This window comes from Prinia subflava, chromosome Z, assembly GCF_021018805.1.
Source record: "Prinia subflava isolate CZ2003 ecotype Zambia chromosome Z, Cam_Psub_1.2, whole genome shotgun sequence".
Lineage (NCBI taxonomy): Eukaryota > Metazoa > Chordata > Aves > Passeriformes > Cisticolidae > Prinia > Prinia subflava.
The window spans coordinates 100,758,358-100,784,101 of NC_086283.1; the positions used below are offsets into that span (position 1 = coordinate 100,758,358).

General features: G+C 39.4%; 1 protein-coding gene across 3 annotated transcripts; it reads right to left on the minus strand.

Annotated features, from left to right (window-relative positions):
- Window positions 1-1,463: 1,463 nt before the first annotated feature.
- PUM3 (pumilio RNA binding family member 3) lies at window positions 1,464-25,722 on the minus strand. 3 transcript variants are annotated; one of them, XM_063423070.1, is made up of 18 exons: window positions 25,508-25,722; window positions 25,282-25,388; window positions 23,361-23,543; window positions 21,538-21,673; window positions 20,721-20,796; window positions 19,918-20,011; window positions 19,649-19,715; window positions 18,924-19,098; window positions 17,307-17,410; window positions 16,703-16,781; window positions 14,791-14,889; window positions 13,664-13,717; window positions 12,048-12,128; window positions 9,749-9,891; window positions 8,865-9,087; window positions 7,736-7,823; window positions 5,762-5,852; window positions 1,464-1,713 (listed from the first exon to the last, which is right to left on the minus strand). In XM_063423070.1, the coding sequence occupies exons 2-18, from the start codon at window positions 25,376-25,378 to the stop codon at window positions 1,584-1,586; spliced, it is 1,920 nt and encodes a 639-aa protein (XP_063279140.1). In that variant the 5' UTR covers window positions 25,379-25,388; window positions 25,508-25,722; the 3' UTR covers window positions 1,464-1,583. The 3 variants fall into 3 exon arrangements, with proteins under 3 accessions (XP_063279140.1, XP_063279141.1, XP_063279139.1); XM_063423071.1 differs by having other exon boundaries at window positions 25,472-25,722; XM_063423069.1 differs by having other exon boundaries at window positions 25,282-25,722.
- Window positions 25,723-25,744: the final 22 nt, after the last annotated feature.

Below are 25,744 nucleotides of genomic sequence, written 5' to 3' on the forward strand. Positions count from 1 at the left end.
GCAAATAAGACTAAATACTTTGGAGAGATAGAACTATGAAAGATGCATTGTGGTAGGACCCATGAGGGGTAATTTTAGATGATTGGCTTAGAAGCATTAGCAGCACGGTGTGGCAAAAGCTGACATGTCAAGAAACGCTTACAATCTACTGTAAATAGGAAATAGTTTGGCTTCTGAATGTGATGGCATGAATTGTAACATCTGTACTCACCCTTCACATGAGACTGAAAATGGAGTAAGTTTTTGAAACACCTCTCAGTTGCCTGTCTGGGTCAGAAAAGGGTATAATCCAACAGGCAGAAATAAGCAGGAATCCTGGGCTGGAGGATGAGATGAATCAGAAGCTCCACGGTGCAGGACATCCCAGCAGGGGTGGAGGTAGGTCACCAGGACTGCACTCCAGTCCAGCACAGTGAATTCTCCCCACAGTAAGCAACACCTCGACCGTGCTCCTTCTGATGTGGAGACGGACAGACAGACAGACAGAGTAGCTGCCCCCAGCCCCCTCCTTTACCTGCCCCCAAAACTCTCCCAGAGAGAAACTCCCAGACAAATGAAGTGTAGCTGGGTGCTACACTCCTCTCCTTTGGCCACTCCTTCGGTTTTTTGCTTAAACACCCATAAGTACCCAGTAGTTAGTTTCCTAGCAAACTTATGGGAGAAAATCCTATAGGTAAAAGAGAAACGAATCTAACCCCCAACACTCCTAAAGCAGATTTAATCAATCTGGTTCTCTGCTTGCATCAGTCTATCAGCACCGCCTTGAGCAGCAGCAGGGTGGTCTTCCATGAGTGCCTGGTGAAGGAAGCTTTGGATTTTTTTCTAAATGGGGAAAATAAAAATCGGCTTAATTTTTCTAGATCAAAATAAGGTGCAGGAAAAATCAATAGGATACTGATTTGGTATCATGTGGAAGTGAATCCACCCCTCCTCCATTACCACAAAATAAAACCCCCAGATGCCTTGGGTTTATTTGAGTTTTTAAGTGTGTAGTTAGAAGACTTCAGTGAACACAAACAGGTCCATTGAAACAGTCAGCTGCTCCTTCACAAACAGCCTTTTCCTCTGAAAGGAGTCAGAGACATTATTTTCATTCTATTCTCCTTAGTTCCTAGGGACGACTGCCTCCATCCCAGGGTAACAATAGGACTGAAGTAGTTCTTCCTGGTTGGTTTGTTTTGTTGTTTTTTGGGGTTTTTTTAAGAAAACAGGAGGGAAGGGGGTTAAAACAAATATAGTTGCCCCAACACAGTATGTCCAGAACAGATGCTTGTGATTCCATGGCAACCATGACACCATACACACAAATTTTAACAACACTTAAAACATTTTTGTTCAAGTTATCAGGAAAGACTGAAGCCTTGTTTTTGTGTTCAGAAGTTTCCATCACCTGTTAAAACTTGGTATTTCCATCTCTGAGAACAGTCTTCTATTGTGCACAACAGAATGAGTACAAGGACAAGTTGCTATAGAAAGTATTTAATATACAAATGCATACACTGCTTCTTAAAGCCACGGTACAAAATCTTATCAAATCTCACTTGATTGCATTGATGTAAATAATTATTTTAGGTTCATTTACACTAAGAAGTCAACTTCTCCAGCAATGCTGCAACTCCTTTTGCGTTTTTATTCTGCTTCAGCTTTGGGATGAGCTGTTTGAGTTCGTTTTTGACTGTGCTTGCCACCTTTTCATCACTGCTTTCCAGAAGGCTGCAAGACACAGGAAAAAAAAAGAATGATATCAAAGGTCAGCATGCAGGTTATAGAAAAAGAAACTGTCCATGACAGGAAACAATAACTATTTAAGAAGAATATAGCTCAAGCCAGATGCTATTACCTCCTATTATAAAAAGAGATGTAAAACATTCCATGAAATATGAAGCACCAAGCCAGAACACGGCCAACAGAGGATAAATGGGTCTGCAAGGACCTGCTGAGCCCCTACACAAAGTGTGTTCAGATACTGGGTCAGACCAGTTTGTTCATGGTTTCAGCCAGTCTGGGCTTCAAACCCGCCAGGCTGAGGACAGCAAAACTCCTGGGCCCCACTACTGCACCATCCTCATGGGGAAAAGGATTCTCATCTCTAGCCCAAGCCTCTTGTGTTTCAGCCTCTGCCACTGCCTGGTGCTCTCTGCTCATGCACTGCTGTGAAGGGAGCAGCTCTCCACCCGTCCTGTTGGTGCCAGGGATGCTCACAAGCTGCCCCTTCTCCCAGCTGACACAGACCTGGGCCCACAGCCTCTCCTCCCAGGCCAAGGGACCCAACCCATGACCACGCTGGCCACCCTTCATTGAATTCACTCCAGGTGTTGATGCATTTCTTGTAATGGGGGTCCTAAAAGTCGATGCAAGGAATTGCATTTAATATACATCAACCACCTTCACTAATGCATTTTCATGCTGCAGGTGGTGAAGAACAATGAAGCCTTACCAGCTCTGTTCTCCTTTTAGATATTACCTTTGGAAAACAAATCAGATTTCCCAGACTAACTCTTCCTCAGAAACAAAGAAATCCATCATAAGCTGTAAAAAACTACCAGCTTAGTTTTTTAAGACAGTTTTGGTTGTCGTTTATCCTTTCTTCAGTTACCAGTGAAACATTCTTGGATTGAAATACGAGATCTGCTGAGTTAATGGCACACCTGATTTGCTACTTCAAAATGGTGAGTAAACACTGCCTAGAAAAGTGCCTTCCACGGCCAGTTTGTGCAAATCAGATCAGAACTACAAGTCTGACAAGCAAATAAACTAAGACTGGAAACAAATTGTAACACCCACGTGCTGGTAATGAGGCAGGCTGCATGACAATACAAGTCCTTGCAAGTCCCCAGGATTCTTCCAAGTGACTCCAAAATTCACATCAACCTCAAAGCTTGTTTCTTACCTACTTTTTAAACAGTGATTAGACATGCAAACTGAACTGAGTAATACAAAGGAATTAAGGTAGCTTAGAATGAAATTTAAATTTTGTCTCCTTGGGGGCAACAAATCCTGTGCTGGATGGCAGCAGTACAGGTAGAAAAGCACTGGATGTCCATCTGACAATACCACAACTTTCAGCTACTTAATTCCCAGATTTATTTCTGTGACTGTGAACTATTACAACCTTTAGCAGCAAACTGTGTTACACTTTTACCTGTAACCATTTAATCAAAAGTACCATTTAATCAAGAGGCCTTCATTGAAACTGAATTCAACACAGCTGAGAGTGATATTTTCTCATCTCTTCTATGAGTCATGTGCCCCTGATAAAAGCCAGAAAGTCCAGAATCCTGGAAAAGGACATGCTGAACACATTGGTAATTAACATGGAGAGTTACATGTGCTTCACTCACCACAAGAGACAAAGAACCACACAAAGTAGCAAGCAACTCTGGACTGCATTTCACTTATCTCTAAAAATGAATGTCAGCTTCTGACAGCTGTACATGTAAAGCTGCTTTCAAACTCATAGTAACCACAGGTAGATCATTATCCTCCTCTGATTCTGTTAGTAATAAATTCACTTTCCACCTTTAGGTTAAACTTGTTTTGCACTTTGAGTGTTTTCTCCTGGTCCTCACCTCAACTCATGAACCCTTTCATGATTTTCTTTTTCTTTTCTCCTCTGTCCAGCTGTGGCAGGGGAGGGTGAGCAAGTGGTTTTCATGGGTGCCTGGCATTTGACCAGTGTCAAACCACTACAAGAAGTATCTGGGCTTTTTAAATGAAAAGGTTTTTAAACACAACAATTACTTTATGTTAAAAAAAACCCCTACTGTTACTCTACACCAGACTAAATTTATCACTGCTGTACAATTCAGGTAATCTCTTGACTTCAGTGCATTCAGTTAAACAGATTTGTGATTAATTGCTATGTGACAGTGAGGTAAGCAAGTGTCACACGAAATGGAACAAAAGGAGATGGTTATGTTTGTGTGTTCTCAGCTGCCTAGACACACACCATGCCTAAAAAGCCATCATGAGAAGTTCAGTCTACAAAGGATTTAGATTTCAGTGAAATAAACCAAAACTACCAACAGAATTACATCAAACAAACAAACAGTCCTACAATATGCTTTTTTGGCTTGTTCCTGTTAGTTAAGTTTCAGTGTGGGTGAAAATACTGCCAGCCTGGGAGGTGAAATCCCCTGCTTGGTAACAAAAGACACTTGACAAGGCCCCACCTGTAGTGACATGAGTAATAGCAGAGAAAGTCATTCCTCACAGGCTCTTCTACAAAATACACCACCCCTGTGCTAATTTCTTTAATGAGCAATTACCAGTTTAATCTCTAGGTCTTCCATGTCTATTAAGAGTATTGCCACACGGATTGCTGAACAGTTTATTAAAGTGTTAAATACAGGGAAAAAAAATCTATTAATTTACTTTACTATTTTATTTGGACAACCCCAACAGCTTCATACATACATCAGCAATGTCAGATGTTAAATGGCTCTGTTCAGCCTTGACTTAAAGGAAAAACCTCCAAGCATTAATAGAGCATCAGTGAATAAGCCTTTCTAACAAAACTTCACTGAACATCTGTGCACAGGATCAGATAACTTAAAGGCATTAGGTGCATTTGTTGAATTCCACAGGCCTGTTATGAGAGGCAAAGAAAGAGCATTATCTTTTGGGCAGCTGAACAATCTCAACAGCCACGTACACATGTCTAGTAAGACGTTGTGTGAACTGGTTTTGTACCTGGAGTGCAACTACTCTTCTACTACCAGTTCTTCTCACTGGTAATCTGAGTGATAATGACTAAAAAAACTTAGAATTAAACTCAGATTAGCCAACAGAATGAAAAGGACTTTTGATTCACCTTGCAAAAGAGCATGAACACTGAGCTAGCCCTGCTCTAAACCGATAGGGAGCAGAGATGGAAAGCAAACAGCAAGGAATCTAAAGGAACTTCAGGAGAGAGAAAAGTGGAGCAGAAAAAAAGATCAAGGGACTTAATGCTCAAAATCATGTTGTCTATTTGAATTGTTTGCTGACTTTGATTCACTGAAAGTCTTTATGAGGTGCCAGAAGGGCAAGGCTGATACCCAAGTTCCAGAACACAGACCACACATTTCAGGACAAAAACCTTGGGTTTCCATGACCTGATACTGACAGGTAGCTACAAAGTGAAAGCAGCCACGATTAACACTGCAGTTCACTCTTGATAAAACAAAATGTTAATGCTAATCTGATCCCTGTGGGGTGTTTTTGATCTCACCAGTTGCATGGTTCACTGCTTCTAATCTGTGAGCCAGTTAGCTCATCACAGGCCTCTGCATGGTCTATTCTTATGTATGGTCTCTTCCAAACACTTCTCTTCAGTATGAGAACTAATTAGGCTTTGCAATTAGGGCACCAACACAAAGCAATAATTTACCAAAACAAACAAAACAAAACAATTCCCAGATTTTTGTATGCTGCCACCAGTCCTAGGTATTCTAAAGGTAATTATTTTAATGTAGCTATTTGTGGACTGCTCTTTTTTGGGTTTTGTGCTTGCAAAACAAGACATGGTAGGCACAATTTTAAAAATAACTTTGTTTTTAATCTTCAGATTTTCTGACACTGAGCTGCTTCCTAGTACTACAAAAGATGGAACTCAAGGCATAACCTATGGAAACTCTGGTTTGAATTTTTCTAATACCTGTTTCATTCAAGACAGCACACCCTGAACTTCATTTTGTTGGTAGAAATTTCAACTGATGTTCTCTCAGCTGGTCAAGAAATTAACAGTGTAATCTAACAGTCATGTGTCTGTCTTACTTACCAACAAAGAATGATGGCACCTCGATTCAATTCTGCCCAGGTCTTCAGATTCTCAATACCAACATGTTCCACCAGTGTTCTCCCAAAGGAAACTGCAGAATGTGGGAAAGAAGCAGGAGGAGCAAAAAATGAGACAGTATCTTTCTACAAAGAAGCCTCTAGAAAGTTCTCTGTAGTTTCGATTTAATCAAATTTTTTCAAGTCCCCCAAATATTCACCAAGTTCTGCTCCCTCAAAAATAACTGACTGCTCAATGCAATGCTGACCCTTATAGATCTTGGACTACTTGCAAGAGCTGCATGGAATCTGTTAGACAACAAACTGTGTGACAGTTTACTATTATAAAGTATGCAGATTTGTTTGTTTGTTGAAAAGGTTGTGAAAGGCTAATAATATCTTAGAGAAGCCATCCAGTCCAAGGAGAGAACTTGGCGAGAATCACAGAATCAGTGTGGCTGAACAGCTCATTGTATGCAATATACTAAATACATAAACACCTCTGCTGAAAAATGCTACATCATTTTAAAGCATCTGTCTCTACAACTGAAGGAAAAGAATTTGTACAGAAGCTACTTAAAATTACGGAGCTAATACTTTATTGATGCAAAAACTTTGTCTTTTCCAGCTGTAATTCTTCAGTGGCTTTGAAATTCAGTGGCAGTGTAATTTCAGCTCTAATTCTTCAGTGGCTTTGAAAGCCTAAGTTGACTTCAGATTTATTACATTAACGTAGGCTGACTTCAAGGCCCCAGCAGAATTTAAAAATCTGAACTGCATGGAAACTGCTCTTAGAACTTGGCATGCTGAGCAAACTTACCAGTGAACAATGCAAAAAAAACCCCACCCAACCCCAGCCTCCAAACACTGCAGCTATTTTTTACTGCTACTTTAGATCCTAATTCCACCTGAAGACAGGTCAGATTTTATACAACTTGTTCCCCATGTGGTAACAATTTGCTTGGGTCTTAATGGCAATTTAATAAACTCAGAGCAACAATTCTGAATGGTAATTTTGGAAGAAACCAAAGGGAGTTACATGTGATTAAACTGGAAATTGTACAATTTTTACAGAACTAAATCCAGATTATTATCATTATTTCAGATAGGCAAGTCTCTGAAAGGCACTCATGAAACCTCTCTTTTGCACATTTTCAGTGATTTGCTTGAGAAGTGGGACAACAGTCTACTTTCAAAAACATTTAATAAGGCACAACTAACACTTTTGAAGGAAATACTGGCTACCTGGATGTAGCAAGAGGAAAAGAAATAAAAAATTCAACAATATTTGATAGTTATATATAGAAAAAACTATTATACACAGAGGAGTTCCCTCAGATTACACTTTGCCAACCATTTATTTTCATTTTTTTAGCTTTTTGTATGAGAAAAATGAATCACTATTAGGATGGAGTGATACACAGAGAAGATTTTACAGTTATGTAATAGCATAAGTTTAAAAGCTAAATTAAGATGAGAACATCTGTGCCCAATATCTGCCTTATGGAACACAAACTAGCAAAGATGTCCTATTTTTGTGCACAAATTATTTTAGTAACAGTTATTACAAAACATTAACTCAGCAGTACTAATGAACACAGTAAAGATTACAGCCTGGCTCACAAGCACTAAGAAACCAGGGATTCCTTTGTAAGAAAGACTTTACTATTTCTATTATTATCCTTGAACTACCATTTAATTTAGCAAAGCTATCAAGATGTGTTAAGCACAGAAATGAACTCTGTCCCAAATACACAATAAAAAAGCCCAACCACTGCTTGCACTGCAAAGAAAGCAAACATATCCTTGGCATTCTGTTTGTATAGCAGCTCACAACAGCAAAAAGACAGAAACAATAATGTTAAATTTTCCATATACCAGTATATTCAAAGAAATAGCTGCAACTATCTTATTTGAGGTCCCATAGCAAACTACTCTGAAGTCAATCTGAGCAGATAAAGTAGAATTTCCAACATACCTTCTTTTCCACTCTCTCTCATTTTTTCATCCTGCTGTATTAACCATTTCAAAAGTAGATGGCCTGCCGGATGTTCTGCAATGTGAAGCTTTAAGTGGAAGAGACAAACCAAAACAAAACAAGATTAGTTAGTGAAGTTGGTTCAAAATTCAGTTACCTGTCTGGCCATCATTATTTCTGCTTGACTTAATCACTCTGCTATCACACTGATTCACTGAGACATGACTTATGCTAATATCAGTAAGTTTGATGTAAGTTTCTGGCTGCTCATTGAATTTGACCATTCTAACTCTTATCTTCCCTGTAACATATAATTTTCAGTAATATAACTATATGAACCAACATTTCATCCAGTCTTCCAAGGACTTCATTCTTAGTAAACAGAACCTCCTGGTCTAACTGCCTGTCAGAACTTCCAGAATTTTCACATTTACACACTTGAAAATCAGCTGCAGTATGGTTCCCAGAAAGTCAGAGAAAACACATGTAGTTCACATAAAATTTCATGAAATGTTTATCAAAGAATGCGAAACGCAGAGCTAAAACACTGCAACTGTGGAAATCTGGAGGTTATCTATCTTAAATACAGCATACACTGTATTTTTTTGTTTTCTAGTCTATGGGCACACATGTGACTGAGTTTAACAAAGTAGGGGAGGTGCACTCTTTGAAGAGAAGGTCATACTGTGAAGACAAACAGCTCTTATCTAAGATCTTTCCTTGAGTGGAGATAGGCACACCTGGAAGGTAAGAGTTCCTGTCCCTCTCAGTGTAAACAGCCAAATGACCTATAAAACTTTGCTGAGTGCTTGACTGCACAGTGATAACATTAAAAGAGAGACTGTGACATGCTCACCCTCCCACCAAGTGTTTAAAGCAGTTCTGAGACTGAAGATCATGAAGCACTTTGCCCTACACCTCACAGGAAATGCTGCTCAAGGCACCATCACTGCAGATGGACTAACAATAAACTATGAAATCAGCAAGTCAGAAAGCAGGATCACACCTAATGTACAAGTGCTATCAGGGCAGAACACTGATGTTTCACATAAAGGAAAACAAGACCAGACTTCATTTTAGTAATGCAGAAGATCTGCAAGATCCCAGAACTTTGTCTTCTGTACATTACCTGTCCATCACAGCCCCCTGGAACCAGCTCCTCTGCTGCCAACGTAGCAATTGCATCTAGTGCAGGCTGGATGTCAACAAGAGCTGTTCTTAAAATATCAGCAACCAAGACAAAGGCAGCTTTGTCTGTCACTACTTCTTGGGTATGTTCTTGCAAGTATTCTAGCAAAGGTGAGGAAATGGCTTCCAGGAGCTCACGGCGACGGAGTTCAGGATTCTTCTTACTGGTGAAAGAGACAGCACATTACTGCACAAGATTTGTACTGTATCCTCATCAAGGAACATTTCAGAATGTATGTGGTATTTGAGACATTTTGGATTAAAATAAATACAGGTATTATTGTTCCCCTTGTTTCATGTACAATTAAATGCATGTTGGACACAATTTAAGAACATATGGAGTGAAAAAGTGTTTAAAGCTGACTGTCTCAAAACCTCAGAGAGCTTCTTCTTTTTAGTGACATTTACCATTTCTTTTCATTTTGTTATCTTAGCTATGGAGATGTATTTTTCACACAGCTTACTAGTCATCTAGAATTGCTCCTTCTTCAAAAGCTGGTAAGCATCAATGTCAATACCAGAGACTGAAATCAAATTAACAATTTCCATTTTTACTGCCAGATTTTGAGATATCCTGTTATGCTACCCAAAGCACAGTAATTCATATTACCAATTTTCTTCTACACTAAATTAGATACACAAGCTTACACACAAAATCTATCACAATATTTGCCCTTTACAAAAGGGGCAAACATGTATTATTTATATATATTTACATTACTTAGATTTATTACCAAGAAAAGGTGAAATTAAATAATGAGAAAAAGTTGCATGACTTCTTCTGCACTTTTAAGAAAAAACATGTAACCTTCACATCTGAGTTACCTATAGGCATTTCCATCTCCCTGTTGCAGAAGTGTAACGATTTCAGGAACAAAATATGCAGGATCTCTAGGACTTAGCAAGTACAGCAAGACCTTCTTTCCATATTTGTTGTTTATTATATCGGACAAAGAAGCTTTTATTTCCTGTGAGAGTAAACAAACCACAACAAGACATCAATTAAGTAACAGTTCTTGGTCACTGTCAGTATTAGAACCGTGAAAAAGTAACAGGAAAAACTCTAAATGACAGAGACATGCTATGTCTTGTTGGTAATGTCTTCATCTTTTTGGAGTCCTCATGCAAGAGAGGGATTTTGTGCTAAAATCTGCCCAAATCCTTACACATGCCAAGTGCTCAATGTACAGTCCCAATCACACAAAAACGTTCAAAGACTTTGGTCCAGGATTCTGACTCCATGGACCTGAGAGATGATGATAAAGATGATGATAAAAGTTTCCTCAAGAGGACTGAAAGAGCTTGAACCCCTCCTTTACCTACAAATTCTCAGCCATACTGCAAACCCACATAAATGATGAATTTTGCAACACTACCAAAAAAACCTTTCAGACCAACAAAAATGTCTCCAAACAAAAACCTCTTGCTTTTTCTCCCCCTCAAGTCTTACTAGATTGTTACCTTCCTAAAGCTAATTTTTTTTATGGACAAAATGATAATCTGTGTAAGTATTTTTGAAGCCTAACTGCTATTTGAAGTAATTTTAAAGACTAGTTCCCACCTCATCATCTACTACTAATTTTCGTTCACTATCTGAAGAGCTGTTTTTGATCCCAAGATGTTTTTTTTTTCCTTTTCCTGCCATCCTTTCCCCATTCTTGACCTCACATAAGCCCTGATGGGCCAATTGTGCAAAGGCCACGTCTTGTTCTCCATTTTCTGTCCAAATTGGTGTGGTAGGATGACCAAACAGTAAACATTTTATTACTTTTGTGTGGCAAATGAGCCAGCTGAGATGGATAACACCTCAGCCCGGGGACCTTATGCAGGAACCACAAACCTGGGACCATGGGAGGTGAGAAATGAGGATGCTGATGGCATCATTCCAAAATAGGTCATGTCCCTAGTTCTGGTTCTCTGCTGGTTCAAGACCTTTGACATACACAGTCAAACCCCATTTGGGACTGGACCCCTGCCCCCAGATAACCCTTCACATTGTTCAGTTAGTCACACCCCCAGGTCTTTGGATGCTGCCTCCCAAACCACGCTGTCGCTGCATTTGTGATCACACCACCACTAAAGTTCTATTTTTGGGCACTCCATCGTTCCCTTCCTGTTTATTTTTTGCCATGCTCCATCCAGCCAAACCTGGAATCACAGTGCCAACTATGATGCCTTTTATAATGGATTAATTCTTCATCCCAGATGATTATGTAATTAAATGATATCTTGGAAGCTCAGCTAAAGAAATAGTATCTGAATAGTAAAGACATAGTATCTCTGGAATGCAGAGTGCTTGTTGCACAGTACAAGAGCAGGTCAAATATCTTGTACTAAGACAGCTCAGATACGTCAGAACTTATAACTTGAGAATTTACTACAAAAGCCACCTCCACAGGAAGATGCTTTCATCTCTCCAGACCCATTAGAGGCACAGTCTAAGGGCAAAATCCTTACAATAGGGCACAAAATCCCAACTGCACCCTGCACAAAGTTGCTCAAGGGAAGGATTGTTCCTATTTTTCAAAACAAGCCTCATCAGAACCACTTTCTCCTCATATTCCTTCTCCAAACACAGAAGATTTGCCTCATGCTTATCTCCCTGCCCCTCCCCTAAACCAGTCAGCCCTTACAGCTGCAGCATGAGTTCTACTGCAAGCAGATTACAGCACGTACATCAAGGTTGATTTCTCTGCTGAGGGGATGCAAATAGTTTTGCTTGTAAAATCAATAAGGCAACATCACCATTCTGAAGTTTTCCACTGATTTAATCCCCAAAAATCCTAGCAGAGCTCAAACTTCTGTGATAAAAGACATTGATGTTAAAGAGGCTCCAGTCACCCCTAACCCAGAATGAATGTGTACTAAAAGGAAAAACTTCAGCAGGCACTGAACTTAGCTTAAAAATTAATTCAAATAAATAATTAAAACTATGTATGAAAGTCCTAAGGTCTGCTAGGAGAAGAAAAAATGAATCATGATACATAGATACAATGAAACAGAAAAGATGGGAAATATTCAAATAGTCTAAAAAAGCAGATGGATTCCTACTTTCATCCCCCCATACTGACAAACACACTGACATTATTTAATATACTATTTTAGGAGAAATTAAATTACTTACTGCTATAATCAACTGCTTCACAAGTTTAGTGTCATCAATGCAATCAAATGCTGCCAGTAAGACCAGATGAGAAAATTCACCCTGCAAAGATGAGACATCAGAAACCACATGCAGTCATTTCCATGAATATACTAATTGACTTAGAATCATGATTTGTGAGGGTTTGTCTCAAACGTAACAAAACACAAAGCACAAGCAAATTCTGATTACTGTCATAGAATGAGAGAAGTCCAATATTTAGGTTTCTCTAAAAGCAAGGCTTGTTAAGAGAAATATGTTGTTAAAACAAAGGTAGATCTTTCATTTCAAGTGGATATACTGTTTTATCACATTCAAGTTATTAACCTAATCCTATTCTATTATCAACATTTGAAATCATAGTATTTTCCCTACAGCAACATCACCTGCAGACTTTTCTTCTATTGTAGATTTGCTTAAAACTGAACTAAGCCATGTACAATGTTTTTGGAGATCAGATCTCTGCAATGAGCCACACAGACTCTACTGCACTGCTGGAGATCAAGTCTCCAGTACACTCAAAAGGACACAACCAAATTCATCTGTATGCCAGTGAGGCTCTGAATCAAAGTGGAGCCAGATCTTCCATGCTCCAGTGTTGTGTCAGCTATTATTTACCCACTGTCTCATATTTCCATGTAATACATAATCTATAAAATGAAACAACTCATTTATTCTCGTGGAAAATTATGGAGAGAAACATTAGCTAGACCAGTGGCCCTCAAAGAGGCTTGCACAAGACAATCCATTGTGGTGCAGAAAGAAAATAATTTTGGCACCATTAATAAAGAAATAAAAATAGCCTTATTTTTATCTCATCCTTTCAAATTTTCTATTTCTGCATATGCTTTGTAATGTGCACTATTTCACTAGTAAAGACATGTAATTTATACATAAATATATGCATTGGGGATGCATGCCCAGGATGTGATCAAAATGCTTGAAAACCACTGATTGAGACCACAATAACTATTAGCAAACAAAAAAACCCACAGCAACCATGAAGGGAAGTTTAAAAAGCTGTTCTTTACAGCTGCAGTTTTGCCCAACTCCACTGAATCTGGTTTCAGCTGTTACTCTGCTGGTGCTGCAGTCTCCAAACACACGTTATTAATTAAAAAATAAAGCAGACTCCTGTTGTATGCCAATCTATTTTGAAGCTTCCTCATTTGAAAAAAATATTGAGCATCTTCAAAGAAAAAGGCACGTTGAAAGAGTCTTTTCAATGACACCTCCAACACACCTTGAATTTTCTTCCTCTTCTTTATACAGATTGTTTTACTGCCAACCAAGGAGAATTAACCAGTGAGCCACATGAAGATGCAATACAAATTTGGGATCAACAAAATAAGAAGTAGAAAGAAAACTGAGGAATAATAATGAACTCAGCCATTACAAAGTGCAGTACTACGAATCTTCTTGGCGTGTCTCTAAATATTCCACACAGTTCAATTATATTATCTAACACCTCACTGCTATTTCAAGACTGGTTTTATTAACATCTCAAAGTTGTTCCCAGCACCAAGGAACATTCAAGCTAGCCTCTATCAAATCACTAGTTTCAGAGACTATGAAATAAATGCTTAATGAACACTCACCGTTGCCATTTTTTCAACATACGTCTTCATGGTTTTCACAATGACTTTTCTGTCCTATACAAAAGGAAGGAGAAAACTCAAATGAGCCTGGAACACCAGGGACTCTAAGTAACTAAACTGCTATTAACACCTTCCAAAAAGAGAATCTTCAATTTGCTCTCTAAAGCAAAGGCATCTACCAAAGACTCACATATTCTATTAGTTTACACCTAGAATCAGTGTGAAAAGTTAAACCTGAATTGTGACTTGATTCTAAAGAGATCCTGTAGTATATTTGCAAGTCCAGATCACCAATGGGAGATGTCAAGAAAACTTGGGAAAAAAATCAGCAAACAAAAAACCCCAAAACATGTTCACTCCTATTTTGTCCATTAATTAAAGAAGTATGCATTTGATCTCTTCATTTGAAAAGAAATCTATTCAACAGGACCCGAAACGAGCTTGGTTTAAACCCCTATTACTGGTAAGAATATTTTGCCAGAAAATTTCCTCCCTTTATTTTTGGCTCTTGGAATCACTGCTCAGTCTTCTTTAGATCCATTACTATGCCTAGATCCTAGCAACTTAATATTTTTTCTGCATTCTTTAACAAGTGGATTATTTGAGTAAGTTGTCTTTTATATTTTTTAATATAGAGAAACATAGGAGGCATTACAGTATTTCCAAGATGTGATGACATACATTAGACCAAAAGTATTTCTGGATACTGTATCAGCAGATAAAACTAACAAACACTTCCTGTAACATTTTGTAAGTCTTGGTCAAACCAAGACACGATCCAAAGCCAAACATGGTTTCACATTATGACTTCTTTGCTGTCCTCTCCCTACAATCAATTTCACTTTTATTAAGAAATACAAGGGACAAATGAAATGCCAATAACCTTACAATGGAAAAATGGCTCCATGTGTCACTGTCAAAAACCTCTGCTAAAAATCAAAGGAGATGCTCTCACTCTAAAAGTTCTAATGAAAGCATTTGATTCACAAAAAAACACTGCTTATTAGATAATGAGGGGCCAGTTTTCAAGCTTGCATTTAAATTTTTAACAGCATGAAAATGTGTACAAGCAGAAGGACCCATGTGGGCACTGAGAGAGGACTCAGGAGAGGGAATCCAAGCATTACCTTGGGAGTGCCATGCCATAAACAGTTCATTGCCACTCGGGCTCCGTCGTGAGTGTGTGCCAGGTACATGACAGCCTCTCTGATAGCTTCTATCATTTCCTGAGGAGGAAAAGGTGATAAGGCAGAAGGATGAAAGAAAAGGCTTGAGGAGCTCAGGGCAGGTGGGTGAGAACCTGCCCTAAGAAAGAATTATTTTGTCTGCCCACACCACACTGCATCACTGGCTCTACAGAACCAGTGGGATGATTTCAGCCTAGACACAGTGAGAACTAAAACTATATAAGAACAAACTTGTCCTTGATGGGCAGAGTAAGCTCATGCATGAACACAGCATATTTTGCACAGTTCAAACTAAAAAATTATCTCCCTGACCTATGAAAAACTGCCTCAAAGAGAAGTCCAGAAGTCTGTAAATGACACAAGCTTTCTCTTTTTGAGACAACACTGTTCATCATAACCATGCCATGGAATCACAAGTGAATTGAAGCTTATCAACTGCCCTACTACAAAAAAATCAAGGAAAGGTGTTCAGATCTGAGACAGAAATTAGGGAAAAAGACAACCACTAATTTAGGAAGAAATCTTTGAAGCTGATGCATATTCATACATACAGAGTACTAGCCAGAAAGTAAGAACTAGAAAGTAATTTATGCACCAGGTTACATTATAAATCAGATAATGCAAGACACAGCCAAAGGTTGTGTCTTTATACCAGTGGAATGAGGTTTTCTGAAGCTATCTGACAATACCATCAGCCAAAGAAAAAAATCAAATCAAATGACACCTGCACGGGTAGATATTACTCCTGTTACTATCCAACAGATTTCCTTCAAGTGCAGCTCCCACCTAAGCCTCTTTCTATCCCTAGTTCTTCTTGCCCTGTAGCCAAAGGCTCCAAGCATTTCACCAACTACTTACAAATACTCAGTCACAACACAATTGGTGTCACCAGCTGTAAGCACAGGCAGGAACAGATCTGCTGAAGGGGTTTCCAAACCCCACAGAGCATGTCTACACACCAGCAAACTGTGCAAATTGTGCAAACCAGTAATTGTGCAAAACAATTCTGTCCACTTGCACAGAAATCCAAGCCAGGAGATATGCCCTTACTCCCCTGGTTCATGCAAGCCTGCGAATCCAAAAGACACAGCATTACATGAAACCATGCAGAATGCTCTGGGCTCTGAAGATTTAGACTCAGAATAGGCCACAAATAGTCCACTTCCCTACCCTTACAATAACAAAGAAGGATTCAGGACTCTGGTCTGACAGAAAGAGGCGTGGGACAGTAAATTTAGAAGGCTCTGCCTGACTTGAAGTGAGATAGTTCTGAGCTGCAGAACCAAGGTGAGGCCCATGGACACACCCTGAAGACACGTGAAGTCAAACATAATACAGCTTAAACATGTCACATCACACAGATGGATTTAGGCCTAAATACAATGTCTGATGTGATCTTCAACCTGCAATTTAATATGAATATTGCAGACAAAGTTTTGGTTGCTGAAAGAAGGACCAATCTCACTGAATTTTGGTCAAAAGATTTTTGGACAATCACTGCAAGTTGTTCAGAAACCACACACTGGAAAGCTGAACTACTGCAAGCAATGGTCCTCACTTTAATTATTCCCCAGCTACCCAAAAGGGTCATTTAGCAGGAAGAGAGGAAACATCATAGTAATCTAATTAAAAAAAAAAAAAAATTCAAGTACCACAAACACTATTGTGAAAGTTCACTGTGACTATAAATCTCAACACAACACTACTCTCCAATCATCTGTCTGGAATCACCAGTTGTGTAGAACTCTATCAATGAAAGTGTATTTTTGTCTAGTTAGCTTACTACATTTCCACAAGATAAAAAACATTCCATGGAAAGGCAAAAGATAAAAAGCAAAATGAAGATACTTACAGATCTTTGTTTCGGAAGAGCGTAAGTGAAGAAGTCCAAAAATACTTTATGTACCAGTGAGTGCTTTATCACTGCCTCTCTGTATTTGGATAGATGAAAATAAGCAACAAGTTCCCATAAACAATCATTTTAAATTATGTCAGCAATACTTCATTTGTATTCTAAAAAGTTAGGCAGCGTGGTGAGCAAAAAACTCACAGTCATTTTGGATTCAGATGTTTAACATTTACAGTACGTGGAAAACTCTACCAAAACTTCCAAATTATAGAACCTATTTTATCATAAAGACCACTGGAGAAACCCATCTAACAATGCATTATGGAAATACATCACAGTGCAGCATTTCTACCAGTTGTCTGACTGGGACAGAGGACATTTAAATTCATAGAAGCAGAGTTTAAAATTGAGATAAGATATTCATTATGACATCTGGGACAAAACCATAGAGTATTTAGTCTATGCAACATTATAGCTTAAAAGATATAACTTAAAATCAGCATCTCTGTTGTATGAACTTATAAATACCCCAGTGCCACTGTTTGTATGTCTGAAAGAAACTGGTTTGTGCTAGACTGTCACAGCTTCAGCCAATTTCTGTCCTTACTTTTGTGCCATTGGTGTAAGAATCTGCTTCATTTCATCCAGGATGGCCTCTCTCTTCTCAGGCTGAGCTTCTAGCACCTCACCCAGTGTTGAGACAGCTGGAGTCTGAAATGAATGCAATCAGAGGTTTAATCATACCAGTAAGTATCAGAGCTCATAAAAGATTACAATGCTTAGACCTTTTTCAATCAAATGTCATGAACAGCAAAAACAAAATGAATTTTCCGCAGAACTAACTATTTTTACAATCTTAAAAATAAAAAGCTGCCTTTTCTGAGTATGTCAGAGGATGCAAACTGAAGTTTTTATAAACTAAATATTCCCCACTAGCCAACAAAATTCACTTCCATAGGCTGAGCTGCTTTTTGCCAGTTGTATCAACTCTTCATACCAGATACAAGGCAAAATACACAAAACTGGCATTATGCTAAGGAGCTCCTGAGCTAAGCAAAAATCCTGCTTTATGCACACATCAGAGGGCAGGAATATATACCATATACCTTACCTACAGAAGTACTTCCTGTTATCTTAACAAAATAATTACACTGGTAACTCTTTTAAAATAATCTGGTGTTAGAAGAAAAGTCTGACTGGATAGACAATTAGAATAAATATTTTTTAAACCATACCTGCTGCTTTTTAAAGACAACATTGCAATTTTTTATAAATCTCCATTGTGCTGAATCTCAGTTTTGCTACTTAAAGCAGTTATGCCAAAAATACCAGAATGATGGAAGCTAACACTGCACTTGACTTCATGGGCTGTTTGACTGTCAGTACAAATTACAGCCCATAATCACAACAAATATGCATTGTTGCAAAATGCCTAACTAAAACTTATAATAACCTGTTAAGAAAATACAGCTTCAGAAACGAGCTGTTAATTGCTTAAGATGATTTTAACAGAAATCTTGCGTATGAATGAACAAGTGAAAAAGTCACTGGAGCGGAGTTTGTAATTGTGCAAAACAGTTCTGTATTTTGTAGCAAAATTCCTAACTCTAATGGATACCAACTTTCCAAGTCAGCAAAAGTTATAAACAGAATTCAAAAGAATGGAGGTTGTAGGTTTTAAGAAGGTTCCAACTGCCTGCTGAGGATCTACTGTAGACTTAGGTTTCAGCAGAGTTTGGACTCAAGTCCAACAGTCTCCATGGAAAAAGGGAACAAAGAGAAAAATTAAGCCTAAATGGAACACTCTGTGCGGATATTGCCCAATCTATCCACACTTAGTTCTCACTGAGACACAAGGTAGTTATGACACGAGACTCATCTACAACATTAATGAAGAATTACTCCTAAGTCTTACCTCAGCAAGGATTACAGCATAGACACGATGAGAACTGAAACTATATAAGAACAAACTGCCCTTGATGAGCAGAGCAAGCTCACACATGAACACAGCATATTTTACATATTCAAACTAAAAAAACCTCACAATTTAAACTAGAAATGTGCAAGTAATCACTACATTTAAACATGCTGAACTAGACTACCTTTGGACAGCTGACAGAAAGAAATGTAACCAGAAGAAACAGAAGGTGAGATAGGTAAGGCATTACCAACACAATACATTATGGGATATACTATCTTAAACTACAAATTATTGAAATACCACCTTATAAACCTGGAAAGTGTTCCCATACAGTTCTTCTGTCAGCATAATCCTCTGCTGCAGAACGGCTTTGTCATTATATGCAAATTCCACCACAGCAGATGCTTCAGCATGACGGAGCATCCTTCTCACATGGCCTTTAAAACTTTTTATTATTTCTGCAACTTGTGCTTTTGTCCTGTTTCACAGGGAAATACAAATAGCAAGAGTTAAAACTGACAGAGATAAGCTTACCTATTGCTAGTTTTATTCTTAGAAACACACTTAGCTAGTAAGTTTCATAATAGACACCATGAAATTTATGCATCTGAATCAGCCTTATGGCACTTGGGAAAATATGTAAAGAAAGCCAGGAATGTGGAGAAATTTTAAGGCATTTAAAGGGAAAGGGAACAGGGAATAAATGCTGGAGAATAACAAATGCCACCCTGAAATGCTTAGCAAAGAAAAATTTTAAAAGCCAGTGTTTTATATACAGCAAAGATCAGTTCTCAGCATACATCCAACCATTTTTTGTCATGTTTTCCTTGATGCACACAACATTAGCTTTACTCCTTGCAAAAGCAAAAAATGCTGTTAGCACTCCCCTGGCTTTAGCCCATAACATTACAAAGATGTTTCCAGATACTATTTTTCATTCATGATCAATCCACTACAGATTAAGAAGCAGCACTCACACTGGAAATGAAACAACACAACACTGATGAGCAAATTCACCTGACACTCACCCATACATAAGAAACTTCTTCACAATATTTTTGGAATATTTCGACTTGCTCAACTCTACCAGGCTATCTAGAAGAAGGGAGAAACATTCAGTTGGTTTATTTTTCACTACATTAGCTCTATGAAACGATATGTCATTATTTAAATAAGTATGAAGGGTTCACTAGAAATGATGCATGAGCTCAGGAAAAAAATAATTTCAAGAGAAAACATGGCTTGTTTAAATGCATCCTAACCACAATACAGAAGCATGTAAGTAAAATGAAAATACCTTTCAATTCTTCAAATATCTCTTCCCTTTGCTTCGCATTACCATACTGAATGAAGCACTGGATCACTCGAGTTGAATCATGAGCAAAGGCCAGCTGAAGGACAGAGATATTTCATTACTCTAAGCTCTTCAAAAGGCAGAATACACAATCATTATTTTAATGCACTTGTTCTCTGGCATAGTTTCATGCCATGCCACATGTAAAGCCAATTATAAAATTAGAAAAGCAGTTAACTGTTTATAACAAACCAAGACTTACAGGTTTTTATCCCTTCACGAGTACTCCAACAAAGAAAATACAGACAACAGCGGCTGACAATTAAGGACATGCACTAAGGTTCCTCAAATTAAAAAAACCCCACTAAATGGTATCTGCATTTTGCTCCTCTTCTTTATAATTTCAAAGTGTGATGAAACAATTCCATTTCAGCATGGAACACAAAAAGCTCAACATGGTCTCCGCTGCAAATTTATAAACTTCAAGAATAAAGCAGAAAAACTGCTTAGTATAATTAAGCATGATGACACTGACTTCCCTGGGAAATTGCAAAGCAACAGTATTGTAACTAATCAAACCTCTGAGTTCCTGAACCCCAGCTAACATCAAATTTCACAGGAATAAAACTACCTGGCAGCCTTTTACAACAGCCAGCTGACAGACAAAGCACCCCAGGACTACTGTCCCAAAATACAGGTGCCAAATGCAGTATTTCAGCCCTGTTTCTGTTCCTTCTACTCACAGTTTCACCATTCTTTAAAGAAGATTTTGTAAATTTGTGCACTATGCCATTAGTTTTTCTTACCTTTTTAATTTTCCCGTGAAGAAGCTTCCCTAGGTCATTCATCAGCTTTTCTCGTTGCTCCTTATCACATTTTCTCCTGCAAGCAAGAAAAAAACCTAGTAAACAATTCTAAATGAGGAAATTGAATTTTTTGGTAGCATGATTCACTTTTTTCTATAAATTAAGAAGCAAGACAGTACAAATAAAATCAGGTTGGCTTCAGCCAACCCAAATTTACACTGTCATTCATTAGCCCTGTACAGAGATGTGATCAAGCTGCTTCAGTTGTGGAAATCAAACCAGAATTCCAGACCTTAACTTTATCCTTTTTTTGAGTAAAAATATTTTTTTAAGCATAAACTCAGATTTGCAGTCAGAGTTGCTTACAGGCCCAAAGATCTGTAAGCATGCAAAGCACAAACACCTGGAACAAGCAAAATTAACTTTTCTTGCTGACATGGGGCACCAGTTCTAGAATTAGACCCTCAAGAGACAATGAACCTTCACAATAAAACTCATGCAGTAACCCCACTGCAGGATCAGGGTCAATCACTGCATGCTCTGTATTTCAGGGTTCAAAACAAAAAAGGCATTTTTTAAGCAATTACCCATACATTTATAAATTTTAGCCTAAAATACAAGTTCAATCCAGACATTCCCAGGACCATGGGATACCACAGTCTGTTTGAACTACCTACAAAATTGCATGCAATGTTACTGTTCACCCGATGAGATTCAGTTTGGAAATACAGTTTTATATAATTACAAGATGAGAAAGAGGGTATTCTGCTAATTTATGACTAAAAGTCAATAGAGTGGAAGAAAAAAAAGTCATTACCTTCTCAGGCTTTCCCATATTTGTTTTGATTTTATAATTATGTAATAATCACTTCTGTCATTAATTTGCCTGGTTTGCTTTAAGTCTTTCTTTTGCTTTTTGAATTCAGTCCATTTTGGCTTCTTAGAATCTGACCCTTAGGACAAAAAAAAAAAAAGTTTTTATTTTCTACAGTCAATAAAAGAGCAGCAATAGAATTCTTTGCCAGTCTAAACCGTGGCAGTTCTATGACTTGAATTGCTAATGACTCAGGACCTTTGCATGCAGTTACTCAGGTAGCTAACCACAAATCTTGAGTAAGTGTGCTAAGCTAGCAATCACCGCTTCTAGACTATTCGAAGGACAAGGAAAACAATTAATTTCCCTCAAAACTGTCACAGGATGCATCACAAATCTCTTAATAGCTTGAAAGCTGACTGAAGATGTACTCAGCAGCTGTGGCTGTCACAATGATTCTCCTGTTTTAGTTCACTCTTAATTCATGCATACCTTTTCCCTCATTCTAAAGGAGAGCCCTAACTCAAAGACATGTATCTGAAAACTCAAGAAAAGAGGTTAAACCCTTTTTAGATGCCCAATCTTTCTACTCAGTCAAATTCCTTAAGCATGGCATTTTACTGTACAACCACCGTACACTGCCACACAACGAACCTGGGCAAAAATAACATCACAAAAGGGCCACAACTTCTGCATTAAAGACACTGCCTTGAATTTTTAGAGCTTAAAGTGCTGCTCACTGGTATTCAGCAGCTTGTACTTAACTGTTTTATCCACTGAAAAACCCATGCTTTCCTTTTTACAAAGCATATTATTGATTTTTATATCACTCTCCTAAAGTAACAGTGACAAGACAAACTTGTAATGCTTTGAGAGCAGTGCAATACACAGAGGTTTTAATTCACTTTTATGAACAACATTTAAAGGTTTGCTGTGGGTTTGCATTTTTTTTAAAGCAGCCTAATAAAAACATTCTACTGTTACTAGATTTATTCAGACATCTAGTGCATATTCCATGTGAATCCAGTCTGCAAACATGCAAGAACAGCAATAATTAAATACCCAACATAATCTACTGTCCTTCAAACAAATTACATATTTTTGCAGAACTTCAGAACCCTTCATTTGAGATTCCACTTCTCATTTTACAACAGTCCTTAACTCCAGTAGAGCTCTACTTTAGAAATGAGGACAGGACAAGATGAAGATCTCAGGCAGAAGAAATTAATTTGGAAAAGAAATCCATTAAACATTATAAAACCAGACAACTGTTTAGGCTTTCTGTAAAAACACCAGAAAGAAAAGAAGCTGTGAAATGTAAAAGCAGTGTTACCACCCATTATGGTTTTTCTTCTCTTAATGGATCTGACCAGACAGGCTGGACCACAGAAAGAAATGATCTAAAGCATAATCAACTTTGTTTCATGAATTTCTATGCCAAAGCTTACAGCAAGTACTTTTAGAACAGTCCAAAACACACCATGAAGAGCTCTCTGTTTGCAAATCACGTGCGACAACTGCCAGTTTTTAGCTAACCACCAAACACTGCCATTACAATAAACAGAGCTTTAGGATGGCGTGACAATTTTTAGATTTGCTACTGTGTCTTTACTTTTGACTCCCAAGAAAATTCCCAACTGTTGATTTTCATGGCTTCAGCCTCAAGCTTAGTCAAGTGAAGCAATTTTTCCCACAGCAAATAAAGTGGAAGTAGACCTGGAGCTGTTCAGCCAAACTGGAAAGGCAGACAGAAAGAGGAAGATCTTGATGAACAACGTTCCCAAACCCTGGTTTCCCTTGACATCCAGGTGTAAAAATCTGCTCACCTCCTCTGTCACCATCCTGGAGTTTTCTCTTCTTTGCAAACTTTTCTGGTTGCTGTCTATTCTTGAATTGTTTCACAGCAGCATTTCCAGCTTTTAACTGTCCTTTAATAAATGTCTTGGAAACGAATTTAGGCTTTCCTTCCTCATCTCCTGTGTTAAAGACTTTCTTTGCTGGACCTGAATCTATTAACCAACACAAATTAAAAATTAAATAGATATTAAAATGCTACCATACAGCTATTGTTGCTTCAAAATTAAAAAAAAATACTGTAACAACAATCAAACAACTTTGTAATATCAATTCTGTATTTAACAAAAAATTTGATGTACTTCCCAAGGCTGCTGCTTTCACTGCAGCCCTTGAGTGTGTAAGTTTTCTCCAGGGAAGTTCTGCCCAGGCATTATTTTCTGGGCTGCACTGTAACAGCTCAGGCATAAAAAAGATTATTCTACATTAAGAATTTGCTTGATTGTCGCTGACATCACAGTCATCAATCCCCAAATCCCCAAATTTTCATAGTTCATGATCAGAGTTGTTTCAACATCAACTGTTTTAAGACAGCAGTGGAAAGGCATCTTCTCAATCCTAAACCACAGCAGGTTCCCACTCAGCTTCACCTCTAAGATAATTTTGTCTTAGTGTAGGAATGTCAAGTCTAGAATCAAAAGGTTATCAACTTTAAATTTTTAACTGAGAACATTCCAAGTGACTCAAACAGAGATGAAGGGCTTGCAATGCAACCCGTTTGAAGCCTTTCAGCAAGTCAGTGCAGTTTTGAATAAAAGACAGAGCTATGGAATGGCTGTGGTTGGAAGGCACCTCTCAAAGACATCTGCTCCAACCCCCCTGCTCACACAGGGCCACCAGAAACACAGCCCAGGACCAGTTCTGGATGGTTTTTGATTATCTCCAATGTGGTAAACTCCACCATCTCCCTGGGCAAACGGCTTCCTGGTAAAGAAGGTTTTCTGACATTGAGAAGGAATCTCCTGTGCTTTAGTTTGTGCCCAAACAAACTAAAGTTCTCTGGTCCTGTCACTGGACCAGAAAAAGTCTGTCTCTGTCTCTGAACCCTCACTTCAGACAGCTGCACACACTGAGCACATCTCCCTCTGCCTGTCCCCTCTGGGACAGGCTGAACTGATCCAAATGTCTCAGCCTTTCCTACCAGAAGAGGTGCTCTGGTCCCTTTATCATCTTTGCAGCCCTTCACGGGGCTCTCTCCAGCATGTCCATGTCTGAAGAGCCAGAGTTGGGACACAGCACTCCAGGAGAAGGCTCACCAGGGCTGAGGAGAGGGCAGGGGTCACAGCTCTCAATCTGCTGACAGCACTCCTCCTGAGGCAGCCCAGCATCCACAGCACACTGTGGTTCGTGCTCAGCTCTGACCACCACGAGCCTCTGGGCTTTCCCCTGAATTTTCGAGCGCACGGAGCTGCTCCCCTGCAGGATTCTGCCCTTTGTTCACCAGGTTCTGCCAGCCCATTCCTCTGACTGCTGACATCCCCCCGGAGGGCAGCGCCACACTCCCCGCAGCTCGGGTTTCATGTGAATCTGCACACTCCGCCCGCCACCCCGGTGCTCCAGGAACCGAACCCGGCCTTGTGCTCACTGCCGGGGCCCAGTGCTGCTCAGGGTCTCCAAAGAGCACACCGCTCACACAGGTTCCAATCTACCCCACCGACTGCTCTCGCAGCCCTTAATTCGTCAGCACCTCTGAGAATCTCAAAGGAGAAGGCGCTGTCAAAGCCTTACTGAAGCCCAGGCAAACAACACCCACTTCTTGCTGCTAATTTGCCAAACTAGCCGCTTCAAAACATGAATTTACCAAGGGAGAAAACAATCGGAACTCCACGCATGCCAGCACACAACCACAACCATTCACTCAGGGCTCCTACTGACGCCCCTCCGCCTCCTTACCATTATCTCTTTTAAATTTCCATCTCCCGTGCGGCGCTTTGCCAGGAGGCCCCATCCCGCTCCTCCCCACGAACTTCTTTGTACCCTTGCTCTCCATCGCGGCGACGCTGCAATCGGAGCAAGAGACTGCGTTAGGGAAACGCCGCGGTGAGGAAAAAAAGACGGCCCGCGCCTCCTGCGTAACACCCACGGCGGAGCCAAACCCTGCGAGCTGACAGCGGGGTACCGGAGGCGCAGGCAGGGGGGCGCAGACGGGCGCAGACACGCTCAGGCAGGCTCAGAGAGGCTCACGGAGGCGCAGGGAGGCTCAGGGAAGCTCAGGGAGCCCAGCCGGGCCCGCCGTTCCGTTCCGTTCCGTTCCGTTCCAGGCCCCGGCGCTCTGGCGGCTCCCTCACGGCGCTCACGTGCGGCCCGGCCGCGCCTGACGGCCGCGTGCGCCGGGCGCCGCTCCCCATTGGCCGCC